Source organism: Protomyctophum bolini, assembly GCF_963924005.1.
Source record: "Protomyctophum bolini genome assembly, chromosome: 17".
NCBI classification, from domain to species: domain Eukaryota; kingdom Metazoa; phylum Chordata; class Actinopteri; order Myctophiformes; family Myctophidae; genus Protomyctophum; species Protomyctophum bolini.
Window position 1 is genome coordinate 32,735,619 of NC_137878.1, and position 15,421 is coordinate 32,751,039.

At 43.8% G+C, this 15,421-nt stretch overlaps 1 protein-coding gene across 1 annotated transcript in view; it reads right to left on the bottom strand.

The window, feature by feature from the left end:
- Positions 1 to 451: 451 nt before the first annotated feature.
- gon4la (gon-4 like a) overlaps positions 452 to 15,421 on the bottom strand; it is a 32,891-nt gene continuing 17,921 nt past the window's right edge. Inside the window, exons 16-26 of the mRNA XM_080786900.1 lie at positions 14,215 to 14,365; positions 13,657 to 13,804; positions 11,965 to 12,081; positions 10,061 to 11,149; positions 9,117 to 9,194; positions 8,449 to 8,646; positions 6,659 to 6,802; positions 6,009 to 6,284; positions 3,540 to 3,637; positions 2,853 to 2,955; positions 452 to 2,478 (exon numbers count right to left, since the gene is read on the bottom strand). Coding sequence (XP_080643026.1) covers positions 2,365 to 2,478; positions 2,853 to 2,955; positions 3,540 to 3,637; positions 6,009 to 6,284; positions 6,659 to 6,802; positions 8,449 to 8,646; positions 9,117 to 9,194; positions 10,061 to 11,149; positions 11,965 to 12,081; positions 13,657 to 13,804; positions 14,215 to 14,365 — 2,516 coding nt within the window. The 3' untranslated portion in view covers positions 452 to 2,364. The remainder of the gene's footprint in view (positions 2,479 to 2,852; positions 2,956 to 3,539; positions 3,638 to 6,008; positions 6,285 to 6,658; positions 6,803 to 8,448; positions 8,647 to 9,116; positions 9,195 to 10,060; positions 11,150 to 11,964; positions 12,082 to 13,656; positions 13,805 to 14,214; positions 14,366 to 15,421) is intronic.

Genomic DNA, 15,421 nt, shown 5'->3' on the forward strand with positions numbered 1-15,421 from the left:
ATAGCCCATATCGTACAGCATACTATAGCGCGCCATTTTTCATCATTTTTGAGGATTTGAAAAAAATGACGAAATGACAAAAACGATGGGTTATAGCCCATGTTTTTTGAAATTTTGAAAAAAAAAGTTAGCCTCGTTTCTCATCATTTTGGACCATGGGCTATAGCCCATATCGTACGGCATACTATGGCACGCCGTTTTTCATCATTTTTGAGGATTTGAAAAAAATGACGAAATGACAAAAACGATGGGTTATAGCCGAAGTTTTTTGAAATTTTGAAAAAAAAAGTTAGCCTCGTTTCTCATCATTTTGGACCATGGGCTATAGCCCATATCGTACGGCATACTATGGCACGCCGTTTTTCATCATTTTTGAGGATTTGAAAAAAATGACGAAATGACAAAAATGATGGGTTATAGCCCATGTTTTTTGAAATTTTGAAAAAAAAAAAAAAACTCTCGCCTGACTTCTTTTAAGTTCTTTGGCTCCATTTTCAACGGACCATAACTGCATAATCGAGGGTCGAAACAACGGAAGCACAGAGAAAACCCGTGTTTATCATGGATCAGGGAATCGATCATACTAGTATTCTGTGACTAATTGAAAGGTAAGGAAAAACGACAAATCGCAGTCAGGGGATGAATTATTTATTTACTCTGGCAGTAAATAAGTTAACCCATTCAGGACGGGAACCCCTTTTGGTGTTTATGTTATAATTCAGCTATTGAAAAATGGCAGATCTACAAGCTCATAGAATGGCAGATCTACAAGCTCGCACAAGCTTGCTATTTTTGAAAAATCTTGAAAATCAGAGTGAACGTTTTTAACTCAAATCTTTGCTTCTGTCCCTATAGAACAACATATTTTCAGATGGGGGGTCGGCGGCTAATTACATAATTCTGGGGATCTTTGACATGAAATATAATTTGAGCACCACTGACATAGAAACATGAGGTTTTTCAGAAAACTCGATTTGAAGACATTTTGTAGAATCAGGTCTAAGTAAACATTGAAACAATGAAAAGTATCAAAAACTGCGTAACCCCGTCTCGCCTGCATGCCACAGAGCTGCTGCTGTGTCAGACTCTGAAGAAAACATACTTTAGTGGGCAGGTTTCTTTCCCCTTGTCTGTTAAAAGTAACTATATGCAGTGTACCCGTTTATCAAACTTAGCACTGACGCTAATGTTACAACAAAAAAGGATTTCTAAAATCTATGTATTACTTTCAGAGGAGAACAATGTGACAAGAAATTAGTTCATATAACATTTATCTCACTAGTTCTACTGAAACTGCTACTCTGTTTCCACAAACGCCTCTTTGCAGAAGTTGTAATATTCAAAGTTCTGCTTATTATTGTATACCTGGCCTATATAAGCAGTGTACTTCAGGGAATTCTTTCACACGTTGCAATCCATTGTGCGAGCTTGGAGAACCAGTGTCAGCTGTTCTTATCAATGACGGAAAATGACAGAGTAAACCTCGTAACTCCACTTGAGCTGCAAGGATTCGGGTAAAGTGGTGATAATAACAACACATGCAAGTATCTGACAATATATAGTCACAACACCAACTTTGACGAGGCAGCATTGTCTTATTTTTAAAAATATATATGGTCTTCTTCATTTCTTGATAAAATTACATTTAGCTTTTTTCCATTTCCTGATTTAGGTGGTTTCTGCCCGACAGCAGAGATATATATTATTACCGCAGACCCCCACCTGAATTCGTTCAGATTTCTTGCAAATGAAAAAGATCCTTGGTGGATCTTCTGCCATCCAAATTTAGGATTTAATTTGTAACTTTGTACCGCGTCGCTCCCGCCATGTAAAAGCTTCTGATGAAAGGTTCCAATGATACTCGAGTGTGTGTAGCGAGTGTTTGTGGGGGGCGGGCAAACTCTTAGTCTTTTAAAGTGGATGTGTATGGTGGCACCTGGAACTAGGGTTTATGCTAACAGTTAGCCGCAATAAATGAGTTAACTAGAGTTGCTGGGGAAACCCTGGAAACACCTCAAAGACCCCTGGGGGTCCCAGAATCCCACTTTAACCCATTTTTGGTGGGAACCCGTTTTGGCATTATGTTGTTATACTTTAGCTATTGAAAAATCGTCAAAATGAGGCGTACATCTTTGAATATATATTCTTTCAGACTAGTGAACGTTTTTAACTCAAATCTTTGCTCCCTGGAACAATATAGTTTCAGATGGGGGTCGGGGACCAAATACATATAATGTTTGGGGTCCTTGACATGAAATATTGAGAACCACTGATATACTGTAGAAACATTATGATTGATTCATGATTATGAACGTCATGATTTAACTTTAGTTTTTTCAACCAAGGTTTTTAGGTTCTTGATGGTCAGTCAGGGGCCGCCTCCTGGCTGTTGATTGGCTGATCGTACACAGAACAGGAAGTGGGTTGATGGGAAGCGGAGTGGAACAGTTGAACGAGATGTCTGAACCGATTACTGACCTGGAGGAGAGGAGGGGAGGGGAAAGGAAGAGAGGAGAGGGGAATAGAGATTTTTATAGTGCTTTTTAAGATGCCTCAATAATATTGCATAGCCAAAAAGTGACGTAGATGTCCTTTCTTTCTTAAAAAACTTTTTAGGGATGAACCAAGGTAATTAACCAGAAAGAATGTCAATAATTATATCTTACCAGACGAGCTGATCATCTGTAAAAGGTGTGGTGATTAATATTATTATGTTGATACAATTTAGGCTCAGGCCTATTCGAAAACGTTGGGTCGGGTAGGTAGGTTGGGTTTGGGCAGAATTTGAGAACTCTAGCGTGGATCATCGTTACCTTCTTCTATCATTGGTCAATAACTGGTCACTCTCTCACCTCACTGGCCGTCTTGTTTCCCAGCTGGGTGGAGACTCGACGAAAGGTCTTCCGATTGGCTCCACCCTGTTGACAGGCGGTTAGGATGGCCCGGTCTTCCTCTCTGAGAAAAACACACGCTCTTATCATCGTACATCATCATACAACATCTCATCCCGGCCAATTACAATCTGTGTCCTCACCTTCGTCTTCAATGTGTGTGGCTACGCAATGTTTGTGTTTACACAATCACTCAAAACTGGCCATTCATTATCGTTGTGTTTACACGCACACTAAAAGCTGGATATAGGAGGGGCTATCGGCCCTCAATGACCAATTGGAGATAAACACACACTATACGTCATGGCTGTCACTATTTTTTAAGCATAATAGTTCAATAAATAGATTATTGTATTAACTGCTTAGATTAACCGAGAAGCAATTTTTTTTTTCTTCGATAATTTTTGACAACAATTTTGAGTAGATAAAAAACCCGAAATGAATTATTATGATAAACCACTTACATTTCAGTGTTGCATAAAAAGTAGGCGTCATACAAGCTCACAACGTGTCACAATGCGACACTTTGTGAGTTTGTACATCCATCTATTTTAGGCTATTCAAACAAAAAAATACACACACACACACACACACACACACACACACACACACACACACACACACACACACACACACAGCTGTACTCACCGTGTCCACACAGTCACTTTCTCTCCAGTGGGAGTAGTCACACTGATGTTTCTAGAACAGAATGGAAGCTCCACCTTATCCTTTCTTTGCTCCTCCCCCTAAGATAAGATAACAATATATTTAGATACTGTATATTTTTATTAGCACTTGTATTCCATACATACAACGGTGAAGCTACCATCGCATTGGTGGTCAAATCTGTGATTGCAAGACTTAACCTAAATTATGCAAAATGCTACTGCGCGTGCAATCCCCGTGCATCTACCACATCATCACATGAAGCCTAGTGCGCCTGCCCTGCTCGGCTGAGGCAGAGGCTGGAAATTGCACAGGTGAGGGGATTTAGGCTGATTAGGCCCACTGGCAGAGCCTGAGCAGAGCCTTTTGTGGTGGTTCTGGAGAACCGTGGGTCCGACCGACTCGAGTCCAGGCACTGCACTCCCTGCAGGGGTGTGGTCCTGGAACGCGTGTATAGTAGGACTAGACCTGTACGTGCCCGTCGCAGTCGGCCACCGGCCTATTTGGGAACGATGCAACTTGGGAACCTAATGATATACGTTGTCATATCGCCCGTTTTAACTGTCAGCCGGTGTCCCACATGGAGATCTGTGTATGTGCCTGTGTGCCTAGCAGAGCTGATTGGTTGAGCCTCAATTGGCTGAGCAGCCCCTTATGGCCCCTACTACGCCAGCTATGGGCTACTATTATATACAGTAGCTCTACATAGCAGAGGGATTGATTGATTGAAGAAAGATGTATTAACAGATTGGAGATTGGAGTCATACACAGGAGGAGAGGAGAGGAAACCAAAGAGTCAAAAAAGGAGGGGAGGAGACCTGTCTGGCCCCCGGGCTGCAGCCCACCCCAACGGTAAGTCCGGCTCTGGTTCTGCAACTTGTGTGTCCCACATGGAGATATGTGTAATTGTGTATGTGCCTGTGTGTGTGTGTGTGTGTGTGTGAAGACTGCAAACTGAAAAGTGTACTTGGCAATCAATTGGGCCCACTGGCAGAGCCTGATTGGTTGAGCCTCAATTGGCTGAGGCAGAGTTTGGAAATTGCACAGGTGAAAGTTGTTGGCCTCATTAGGCCCACTGGCAGAGCCTGACCAGTGCCTTTTGTGGTGGTTCTGGAGAACCGTGGGTCTGACCGACTCGATACCTGGCACTGCACACCCTGTGGGGGTGTGGAACGCGTGTGTGGAATGTTGGAGGGTCAAACGGTTCTCGAGTTACGTGCATTATACAACCGAACACAAGCGCACACGCGTGCGCAGAGACGTGGCGCATTTATAGTAGGATCGTGTGAAAATCAGGGAAAAGTAAATATATTATAACCCTATGCCCTAAAGCAGTGGTTTTCAACCAGTGGTCCGGGGACCACCAGTGGTCCTTGAGGGGATTCCAGGTGGTCCCCAGCTAACTGATATAGAGTTGGCAACCCTTATAGTTGTTTAACTTGAGTGTAAAATCTTTTTTACATTTTACGCTCTCAAGAGTTAAACATCTACATTACAATTTACAAGAAGTCTAGACAATATTGGAGAATGCATGTTATCTCTCCTATTAATACAAAAAAATCACACCCGTGTGAACTGAGTCACACCCCCACCTCGGCTCTCTCTCTCTCTCTCTCATTAGCAGGCAACAGAGCAGCACTATCCCTCTCTCTGTTTCTGGCGCCCCCTACTGGTACTAATAATAAGTAATATACTGGTGCTCAGATACACATAGGTGTGTGTACCATAGACTGTAAAAAATATGGACAAAGCGTTCCCCGGGTCTAACATGAACGTAAAATGAAGCCTGTCAGTCCTTGCAATGGAAGTCGCCATCTTTCTAGATCCGTTTGGGCCCAGCAGGCCATTGGCTGGCCCAGACAACGAGGCGGGACTTCCCCCCTTCTTCTCCGTTGGTTTTTATTTTGACTCGAGTGGGAGGGGAATCCCGTTCATAGACTGTAACGGTAGCCACGCCCCTCAGAACATGCGCGACTTTATGGTATTTTTTTTTATAAATGAGACCATAATTTTCCAAAAAGAATATTATGACATTAGAAATGAGACTTTAAACTAGTGACTGGAAGCCGAAAGTATTCATGACCATGTTTATTAAGGTAATACAGTCTAGGTGAAGTTGGGCCCAAATACATGGACTTCTATGGGGCTATGGGTTTTTTTGAGCCCAATGACAGCGCCACAACAGGCCATTATATGAACTTTCATTTCCTTAGTGGCTTCACAAAATATCTGTCTGACTGCCCCCCTGGTGTGTACACACAGACATTGCTGGTTGTAGGAGTGGTTGCACCAGTCAAAAATCTTATCCAATGATAACAAAATATTCCGTTTTGGTTCTACATAAGAGGCTAAATCTAGGCTAAATCAAATGGTGGTCCGTGGCTCAAATCCAATGCATGATGGGCCTTGATATGAAAAGGGTTGAAAACCACTGCCCTAAAGTAAACACACCTTCGCTACAAGCTCCCTGTTCTCCTCCACCTCTTCTCTCCTCTTTAGAAGTACTCCTCCCTTCCTCCTATTGGTTTTGGAACGCTGGCGTCTCCTTGTTTTCTTCCTGGTTCGATTCCGGGCATTCTGGGAAACAGAATGCCCTGTTGCCTCTGTTGTGGCCTCGGGTTGGGTCGGCGCCACGGCCGGTCGCAACGGCCGGTCGCCATGGAGGTCTTTGAAGAATACCCAGAATTCCTCCTGGAGGTGGGCGTGGTCTTTGAGGAGGGAGGAGATCTGAGTAAAAAAATAATAGTACAATTATTGATGACCACGGTAGAGAACTAGTTCCAGGCAATGAAAGAGGAAGAGAAGATGACCGACTTTAAAATGAGACTCCCTTGATTCTGATGGAAACCACAGCACAATAAAATAATGCTATATCTGGACTATGGACTATGAATTGCCCTGGACCACCAGTGGTCCAAAGTCTGTAACTCGTAAACTGAAAGTGTGCAAATTAGCCTTACTGGTACATGTGGTTACATTAATACATTTGTATACTCTCCAGCTGTACTGATTTTGCACCTTTTTATATATATATATATATATATATATATATATATATATATATATATATATATTTAATAGAAGTAAAGTAGTAGTAATACCTTGCTGATGTTAGACGGGTCGGGGGCAGAGCTTCCCTGCAGAACAGACACCACTTCCTGGTAGTGGGAGGAGTCTAGGCCCAGGCTCTGTTCCAGGTGCCCTAGAAACATCCTGCTGCGTTCAAACAGACGCTGCTCCGCCACCTAGAGGACGAACGGCAGAACAGCAGGACAGACTCAAGCCAACAACACTTCTGCATGAGACGTGCCGTGCCAACAACAACGCATCTGAAACGCATTCTAAGTTGCGCCAACGTATGCGAGACACATAGATGTAGGGGTGCACCGATGTGGAAATTCTTGGCCGATACCGATGTTAAAAAACACAATATAGCCGATGTTTGTATACCGTTGTATATATATATACCGTATTTTTCCAAATGGTAGCCCGGGCTGTTAATATGCAAAATCGACTTGGACCCCGGAGCGTTTATATGGAAGGCCAGTTATACTCAAATAGCTGAACATGTGGGCCACATTATGAAAATGGCAAGGGGCCAGTGGTCGGTTGATAAAATGACAACATTAATGTTACTTTTTTATTTGCCTTATTTCCACATGACGTATGAATAGAGTGCAATGTTCATTATTTTATGGCTTGCGCATTTTCTCTCTCTTGAATAATTCTGTGCAATTAGCACATTCAACACAAAATGTTTCCATAAAACAAACTAACATCGGCTACTTCTCTATAAGCAGAATCATGAATAGGCCTATTTAATTTATGTAAAAGGAGAAGAGAGAGAGCAATGTGTTTGTGGCTCAAACTTTGTCTAATTCAATATACAAAAATAATCCCAAAATCGCTTATAAACAGATTTGGCAACACTGGCAAGAAAGGACCAGTGTTGCTTCTTTTTGGCTTATTTTGTATAGACCTAGGTTGCTTGTTTCTGCCATAGAGCTATACTGGCAACACTTATGGTCGCGTCTGTGTCAGTTCCAGCACCGTGACTGGGAGATGGGACTGTGGATAGTCTGGATAGAACTTTCTGTTAAATCCATATAAAAGTAGGCCTACCACACAACTGAAAAGTATCGCGACTGTGACCGCAAGTTAGAAACTTGTGTGCTTATAACGAGGCACAGCTGTTTACAATGCGAAAATTAACAGCGGGGGCTTTTTTTTGGGGGGTCTTTCACTTTGTTTTGGGGTCTCGCACATTGATTGTTTTGGGGTCTCGCACTTTGATTGTTTTGGGGTCTCGCACTTTGTTTTGGGGTCTCGCACTTTGTTTTCGGGGTCTCGCACTTTGTTTTGGGGTCTCGCACTTTGATTGTTTTGAGGTCTCGCACTTTGTTTTGGGGTCTCGCACTTTGATTTGGGGTCTCGCACTTTGATTTGGGGTCTCGCACTTTGTTTTGGGGTCTCGCACTTTGATTATTTTGGGGCCAAAGTCCTGTTGCGTTCTCAATTTTGATCAACGCTTTACACGAGAAGACACATTTTGGCTGCCAAATAGACCAGTCACCCACATACAAGAAGAAGATCCCCTTTACGCGAGCAACCCTGCGCAACACCCCTTCGTACCACACCTCCCTCCCTGCTGATAGGTGCCAACCCTGAGCACGCAGGAATACATGCAGTGACCGTCCCGCCCAGCTTCACTCCGCCAAACATGCCCCGATTGTGTTTGTGTAGATGCTTAACAACGCCCGTTGCACCACAGTGGATTCGAACCCACCACTTCCGCAGTGGTGGGTAGGGAATTTCTGAAATTCTTCTATAGTTGTGGGGACATTTGGTCCTCACATGTATAGTAATTACGCGCGCGCGCACACACACGTACCAGTCCACAGTCCTGAGCTTGTGTGGGCGTGAGGAAGGCTGCGTAGTCTCGGAGGACTTGAGGCCATCGGTCCAAAATAGCCGCCAGTCTGCCATAGAGCTCTACTGGGCATGCCCAGTCGCCATCACGCTCAAACTGCTCCAACGCACATAACAAACGCTCCGCTCTGTCCGGGGCGAGCGACACACACTGACACAACTAGAGAGAGGGGGAGGGAGAGAGAGAGAGAGATCAGTGATAGAAGGAGTATTCAGATTTTGTACTTTAAAGTAATTAATCACAATATAAAAATCACACCTGTGTGGGGCGCAAAAATATTAAAGTCTAACTCATGTTGATTACGTGATGTAATGGTGATGTAAAATAAACGGTACAAACACTAAAGTTTTCAAAAATATTTAAACGTTTTCCCCCCCAAAAAATAGTTAATTGCTTGTTTCAGGTGACTAGACTTGGATTGTGGTGAGCTTATTTTTATTTCACGCTACGCGTCCCGCGCATCACAGGCTCCCTGTCTGAAAGGACCTTATATATATATATATAAATGCATGCAATAAGATCGAACATTTTGACTGTTAACTCTCAGCACACAGTTCAATGTTTTGCTTTACAAAGAGAGACAGACAGGAAGACAGACGGATAAGACCGACAGATAGGCAGGTTCTTACTCTGTTGGTATAATCCTGAGCGAAGGCTAAAACGTCGGTCTCTCTCTGATCCTCACTTTGATCACACCACAGGCTGCCCTGCACACACACACACACACACACACAGGAATTGAAGCAAAGACAAATGTCACAACTGAAGTTTTTTTGTTTGGCCGTCCCAATCAGTGATTTGTGCAACACAGTGTGCTGTGTTTCCTAAATAATTAACACATAAAGCGCCAAACTCGTAAATTACGAATTAAAGTTTTGTATGGCCGAAATTTCGTAAATTGATGTTTTATACATGTTTTGATCCGAACGAGTCGATAGCCTACTCACATTAACATGGAGTGTGTCACTGGTGGCGAGTGTGACACTGGAACGTGCCATGTTAGATTGTGTGTGCATCTACGTGTGTTCAATCATCAATGTGCTGCTTTCAATCGCTTGGATCTCCAATTCGGCGCCCGGGGTTGCGTTTCTGGTCAAAACAAGCTTTATTCAACGGCCGATAGTAATAGTCGTGGTCAGGTTTCTTTCTGCACCCAGCGAGAGATCAGCATCGGTCAAGACAACACACACACACACACCATTATTGTAACATACGGTTACTGGCATTTTGCTCTTCAAAATAAGGGTTGAAAGAGAGAAAACCTTGGCAATAAGAGGTTAATTAATTAATTAAGCTGGCGTACTGTATGTTCCTGCTGTTACTGCTACATACAGCCAACCAATCACTGCTGTTACTGCTACATACAGCCAACCAATCACGGCTTTAACCTTTGATTTGACAAAATAGCCCAGAGACTATTCACCACTATGCCGCCAGGATTCATTAAGTAATTCGCTGTAATTCCCCCGTTTCACCCTTATTTTGAAGAGCCAAAAGGCTCATCTACAGCCATGGCGGGGAGCATGACACTGTTTCTTAATTGCTGTACATCTAGTGTGTTAAGTAGTCTCACCACTTTCTCCTCGGGGTCACCGAGGTCGTCGTCGGGAGCGACACTTCCTGCGTGTGACGGTGAGGAGTCTGACAGAACCAGGCGGAAAGGTAACTCCAGGTGTGTCCAGTCATCCTCTTCTAGCTCCTCATCTCCTCTCTCCTCATCGCCTAGCTCCTCATCTCCTCTCTCCTTATTGCCTAGCTCCTCGTCTCCTATTTCCTCACCTCCTCTCTCGCCATCTCCTTTTTCACCTCCTCTCTCGTCCCTTGCTCTCTCCTCCTCATCTCCTCTCTCCTCTCTCCTCCCTCCGCCAGACTGCGTCGTGTGACGAGGAGGTCTCCCGGGCAACCGTCCCAACCTGGCGAAGGTTCCATATCTCTGACCGATAGACGACAGCATCACGGCCGGCGGGGGAGGAGGGGATGCAGAGGAGAAGACAAGTCCCGAGGCGCCCGCCGACGGGAGAGTCCGACAGCCGGGGGCGGGGCTACACGGGGAGCGGGGCGAAGAGGACAGAGGGAAGACGGAGGGTGAGACAGGTGGAGGGATGGTGGGTGAGACAGGTGGAGGGATGGAGAGTGAGACAGGTGGAGGGATGGAGAGTGAGACAGGTAGAGGGATGGAGAGTGGGACAGGTGGAGGTTTGGAGAGTGAGACAGGTTGAGGGAAGGAGAGTGAGACAGGTGGAGGGATGGAGAGTGAGACAGGTTGAGGGAAGGAGAGTGAGACAGGTGGAGGGATGGAGAGTGAGACAGGTGGAGGGATGGAGAGTGAGACAGGTGGAGGGATGGAGAGTGAGACAGGTGGAGGGATGGAGAGTGAGACAGGTGGAGGGATGGAGGGAGGGGAGGAGGAGGAGGGAGGCGGTATGGAGGGAAGGGGCGTTTCCATGGCCACAAAACCGATCCGCCGGAAGTCCATGTCCGGGGGGAGGCGGGACGGGTAGCACAGACTAGTACCGCTGCCGCTCAGGCTCTGCCCCTTCGATGACCTCATCAGTGCCCGCTGACACGGGCGCTTCCGACGGGCTCCGCGAGCGGCGCTTATGGGAGTGCCACCGCCGTCGGCATGGTGTTTGAGTGACTCGTGGATGAATGGAATACTCCACTGATCATTAGCAGAAAAAAGAAAAAAGACAGAAAATATGTATTTAATCAAACAAACATTGATATTAAAAAAAAATGTGATTTTATTTCCTATAGATTAATGCACTACTTTATAGTACTACAGTGTAACGCAAACGTAGAGAACATCTACAAGCTTACAACACATGCACAACAACAAAGTTTAATATGGTTAATGGTTATTCAGACTAATCAATTTACTTCATAATACAAACAATTAGAATTGTTTTGTTGATATATAACAATCCTATTCAGCCATTGGTTATTGCTTTGCACCATTTGCATCTCAATGTTTTACCTTCTATTGTTTGTTTCATGCCCTTGTTTTAACATGATTGTTTTACCTTGTTGTACAGCACTTTGTAACATTGTTTCGAAAGGTGCTCCATAAATAAAATGTACATATATATATATATATATATATAATTGTATGTATATAATATAATTCATATAATATGAATAGATATCCTTATCTAACTACATCAATAGAATCAAATAGTAGAATAAAAATCACAGCCATGTGAAGTGAGGGGCACTCTTATCATCATACATCATCATGAACAACTGAATTATGTGATTGGTTAGCCGATTTGCTCGTCTACATATGACGTCAAATTTCCCGTCATTGTCAATGGCATTTAATGTTTGTGTTGCCACAAATGTACGTCATATTTGGCGGACATTTGACCTAATTTCTCGTTTCATTGTCGATGGCAAATATGAGACGTGTGTGGACAAAAGCTGTATATAGGAGGGGCTAGCGCCCCTCAAAAATAGAATAATAGAAGGTGTTGTTACAGTCAGCCAGTGAGGTAATGTGTTGACGTCTTTCTCCAGAGGGGGGCGTTGATCTGCAGGCTTCACTCTGCCACATGCTAACGGCATCGAACCCACCACACCGTGGCGACGGTACATCTAGACGATATACACACACACACACACACACACACACACACACACACACACACACACACACACACACACACACACACACACACACACACACACACACACACACACACACACACACACACACACACACACACACACACACACACACACAGACCCCCATGTGAAAAGGCTTTGACTGTATTCCCCCATGTGTCAGAATGTTCAACATTTAAAAACAAAAGTTTTCATGATTTTTGGAAGTGCTGTACTGTGGGCACCTTATGACACTGTAGATCGGCAATTTTCAAAAGGCCTCCTCCTGGTGGGCCTATAGAGCACCGAAGTCTGACGTCACTTTCAGTAGAGGGTGCCAGTACACAGGTTCATGTATTTTTTAATTGCATTGAAATCCCCATAGGGGGATTTTAGATCGCTTCATATAAGAACTGTGTTTGAAAAATAAACCGATCATCTCGGCCTTTCTGTCAGGGGGGTGGCTGTGCGTCGTTAATGATGTCCATTCATATTTGATGCAGCCAGTTTCTGGAGAAAATTGAATTAATGTGGCCGCAAAAGCCTTGAAACTACATATGAAGGCAATGTTGCTGCTAATATATGTCACGCCCAGCAACACATTGCGTTCCTGAGATTCCTCGTTGACGTAAGCTCAGCTGGTGGTGACTCAACTCGTACTAACCACGAAACATTAAATATCAATACAATTAAATTAAAAATAAACGTAATTAACATTCAATTTCTGTTGTGCAGATGCAGCCACCCGCCTACCCGGAAATGTAGTCTCTGGGTTGTTTGACTCGTTTCTAACGCTTATTTTGTTACTCTTTGGGTATATTTGTACATTTCCACCTTCAGTCGATGCTTCATATCCATATGAGTGAAAAGGCCGGGGTGATCGGTTTATTTTTCAAACGCAGTTCTTATATGAAGAGATCTAAAATCCCCCTATGGGGATTTCAATGCAAATAAAAAATACATGAACCTGGGGACTGACGCCCTCTTCCGACAGTGACGTCAGGACTTCGGTGCTCTATAACACACACTTATTTTCACCAATTTCCGGAATGCCACTGCACCTCAGTTTATAAATTGTTATAACAATTGAAAGTAATTCAGGAATTTAATTATTATCATTACAAACTATTATAAAAAAAGAAAGACACAAGTTGTTTTCCCCAATGTTATACTAGTTATGCAACGTTATGTCATACACTGAATAATTGCCGATCTACAAGATCACAAGCACGTGTTGCGAGTTGCTATTTTCCGGCTATTGTTCAGCAATTTTCAATGCCGTTCTATCATTTGGAGGTCCTCAAGTAGGTCAAGTAAAGAGGGTATGCGCATGCATAAAGTGAATGGCAAATCGTAAGTAAGTTTAATGTTGTTTAATGCAATCAGATAGGACTTTTCTGTTTGGATGTATGGGCTGTCAAGACCAGAAAGTACTTTGTTTGCCACTTAGTAGGCGATCCTGCATAACTTCTGGGTATGATGATGATGTCACGTGAATACCCATACAAACATGTGTACTGTATGTGCTTGTGTGTGTGTGTGTGTGTGTGTGTGTGTGTGTGTTACCTTGACTTTGTTATCGGGGACACTACGGCGACAGCACTGCTTGATTCTTGATTGGATCTGAGGAGTGGTCTTCCTCAAAACAAACTGACTGACCAGCGCGATGGGGTCATCACACCGCTCCATGTCCCTTAACCCCAACACTATCAGACTGACACACACACACACACACAAGCATCATATGCCACGCTACATTAACCTAAACCAGGGCATGTGGTTCCCAAACTGGGGGTTGGAACCCCTCAGAGTATTGAGTAACTAAATGTATTGACTATGATTCCAAGTGCTTGTCAGAGCTGCTAGGTAGACTATCTGATATTTGGAATCGGACCGTTTAGAGGGAATCATAATCGTTAAAATCTTAAACGATCCCAACCCTAGAGTTTGTGAGCTTGTGGAGATCGGCTTTTTAACTGTCTGAAAATGTTCAAACATTTTTCAACAGATTAATACACAAAGATGAATGGGAACAATTATGAGTCATGTAATTTACATAATTATCTCAATTATTGCAATCAGGCGATCAGGTCCTATCCTAATCGTGACAGGCCTAGGTCTCACCAGTCCTCGGCTGCAGTGAAGTTGTTGTTCCTGCGGGGGCAGTAGTGTTTAGGGTCCAGGCTCCAGCATGGCAGCAGCTCAGGGTACATGAACACGCTGCGCGTCGCAAAGAGCCAGGCTAGCTCCGCCGGCATCACTGGATAGCAACGCACTGCACACGTGCACACACACACACACACACGCACACACACACACACACACACACACACACACACACACACACACACACACACACACAGTGTTTTAAAAAGTCCTTTTCCACATACATCAGGCGGCAAGCTTTCAATGTTGAGAATCTGTTCTTGAAGATTCCGTGTAGCCAGACAACTATACCACAATCTCCGAATGCTACTGAATAAAGTCTGGAAATACACCTCCCGAAATTCGAGGCAGGACGATGTCATCTGTTTGTCATTTCCGTTCACGAAAATGCATTTTCAAATATAAATTTATTTTTTCATTTCCATTTCAGTCAGACAACTCTTAGAACTAATTTAGAATACGGGTATATATTTATTGAGCATAATTGAGCATAGATATATGAAGCAGATTGGCGTCAGGGCTCTGTCCCTATTCATTCCCTGTAACATTAACATTTTAGTTAGACCCCCCCAGGCAGGGGGATCTAGAAACAGAGCCTACAGGTGGATGCTGGGGAGGCGGTGGCAAAAACTTCATGAGCAGCAGGTTAGCAGCAAGCGAGGCAGGGAGACAGCAGCAGTGACGCACGTCAGCACAGCAGGAGAGAAGCCAGGAATGAGCAGGTAGGCAGAGACGTTTAACCCATTCTGACCTGAGATCAGATTCATACAAGGTTTTCCACTGGACACACACTGGTCTGATTAACCCATTCTGACCTGAGATCAGATTCTAGAAATGTCAGTCGTTCTTCGATTTTTCAAAAATATATTTTATATTTTTCAATAGCTAAAGCATAACATGATGCTAAACACCAAAATGGGTTCCCGTTCAGAATGGGTTAAATAGCCGCTCTGATCAGGTAAAGAGTGCATGTGACTAGTCACCTGACCAGGTAGGTGAGCTGAACTAGCTATGCAGGCTCCGCATCTAGGGATGTGCCGATGAGACATTTTGGGCGATATCGATATCCAATATAATTAATTGCTGTTATGGCCGATAACCGATATTACCATTGTCGATATGATCTCATTCTGTATTGAAAAATTATAATAATTTTGTCCATTCT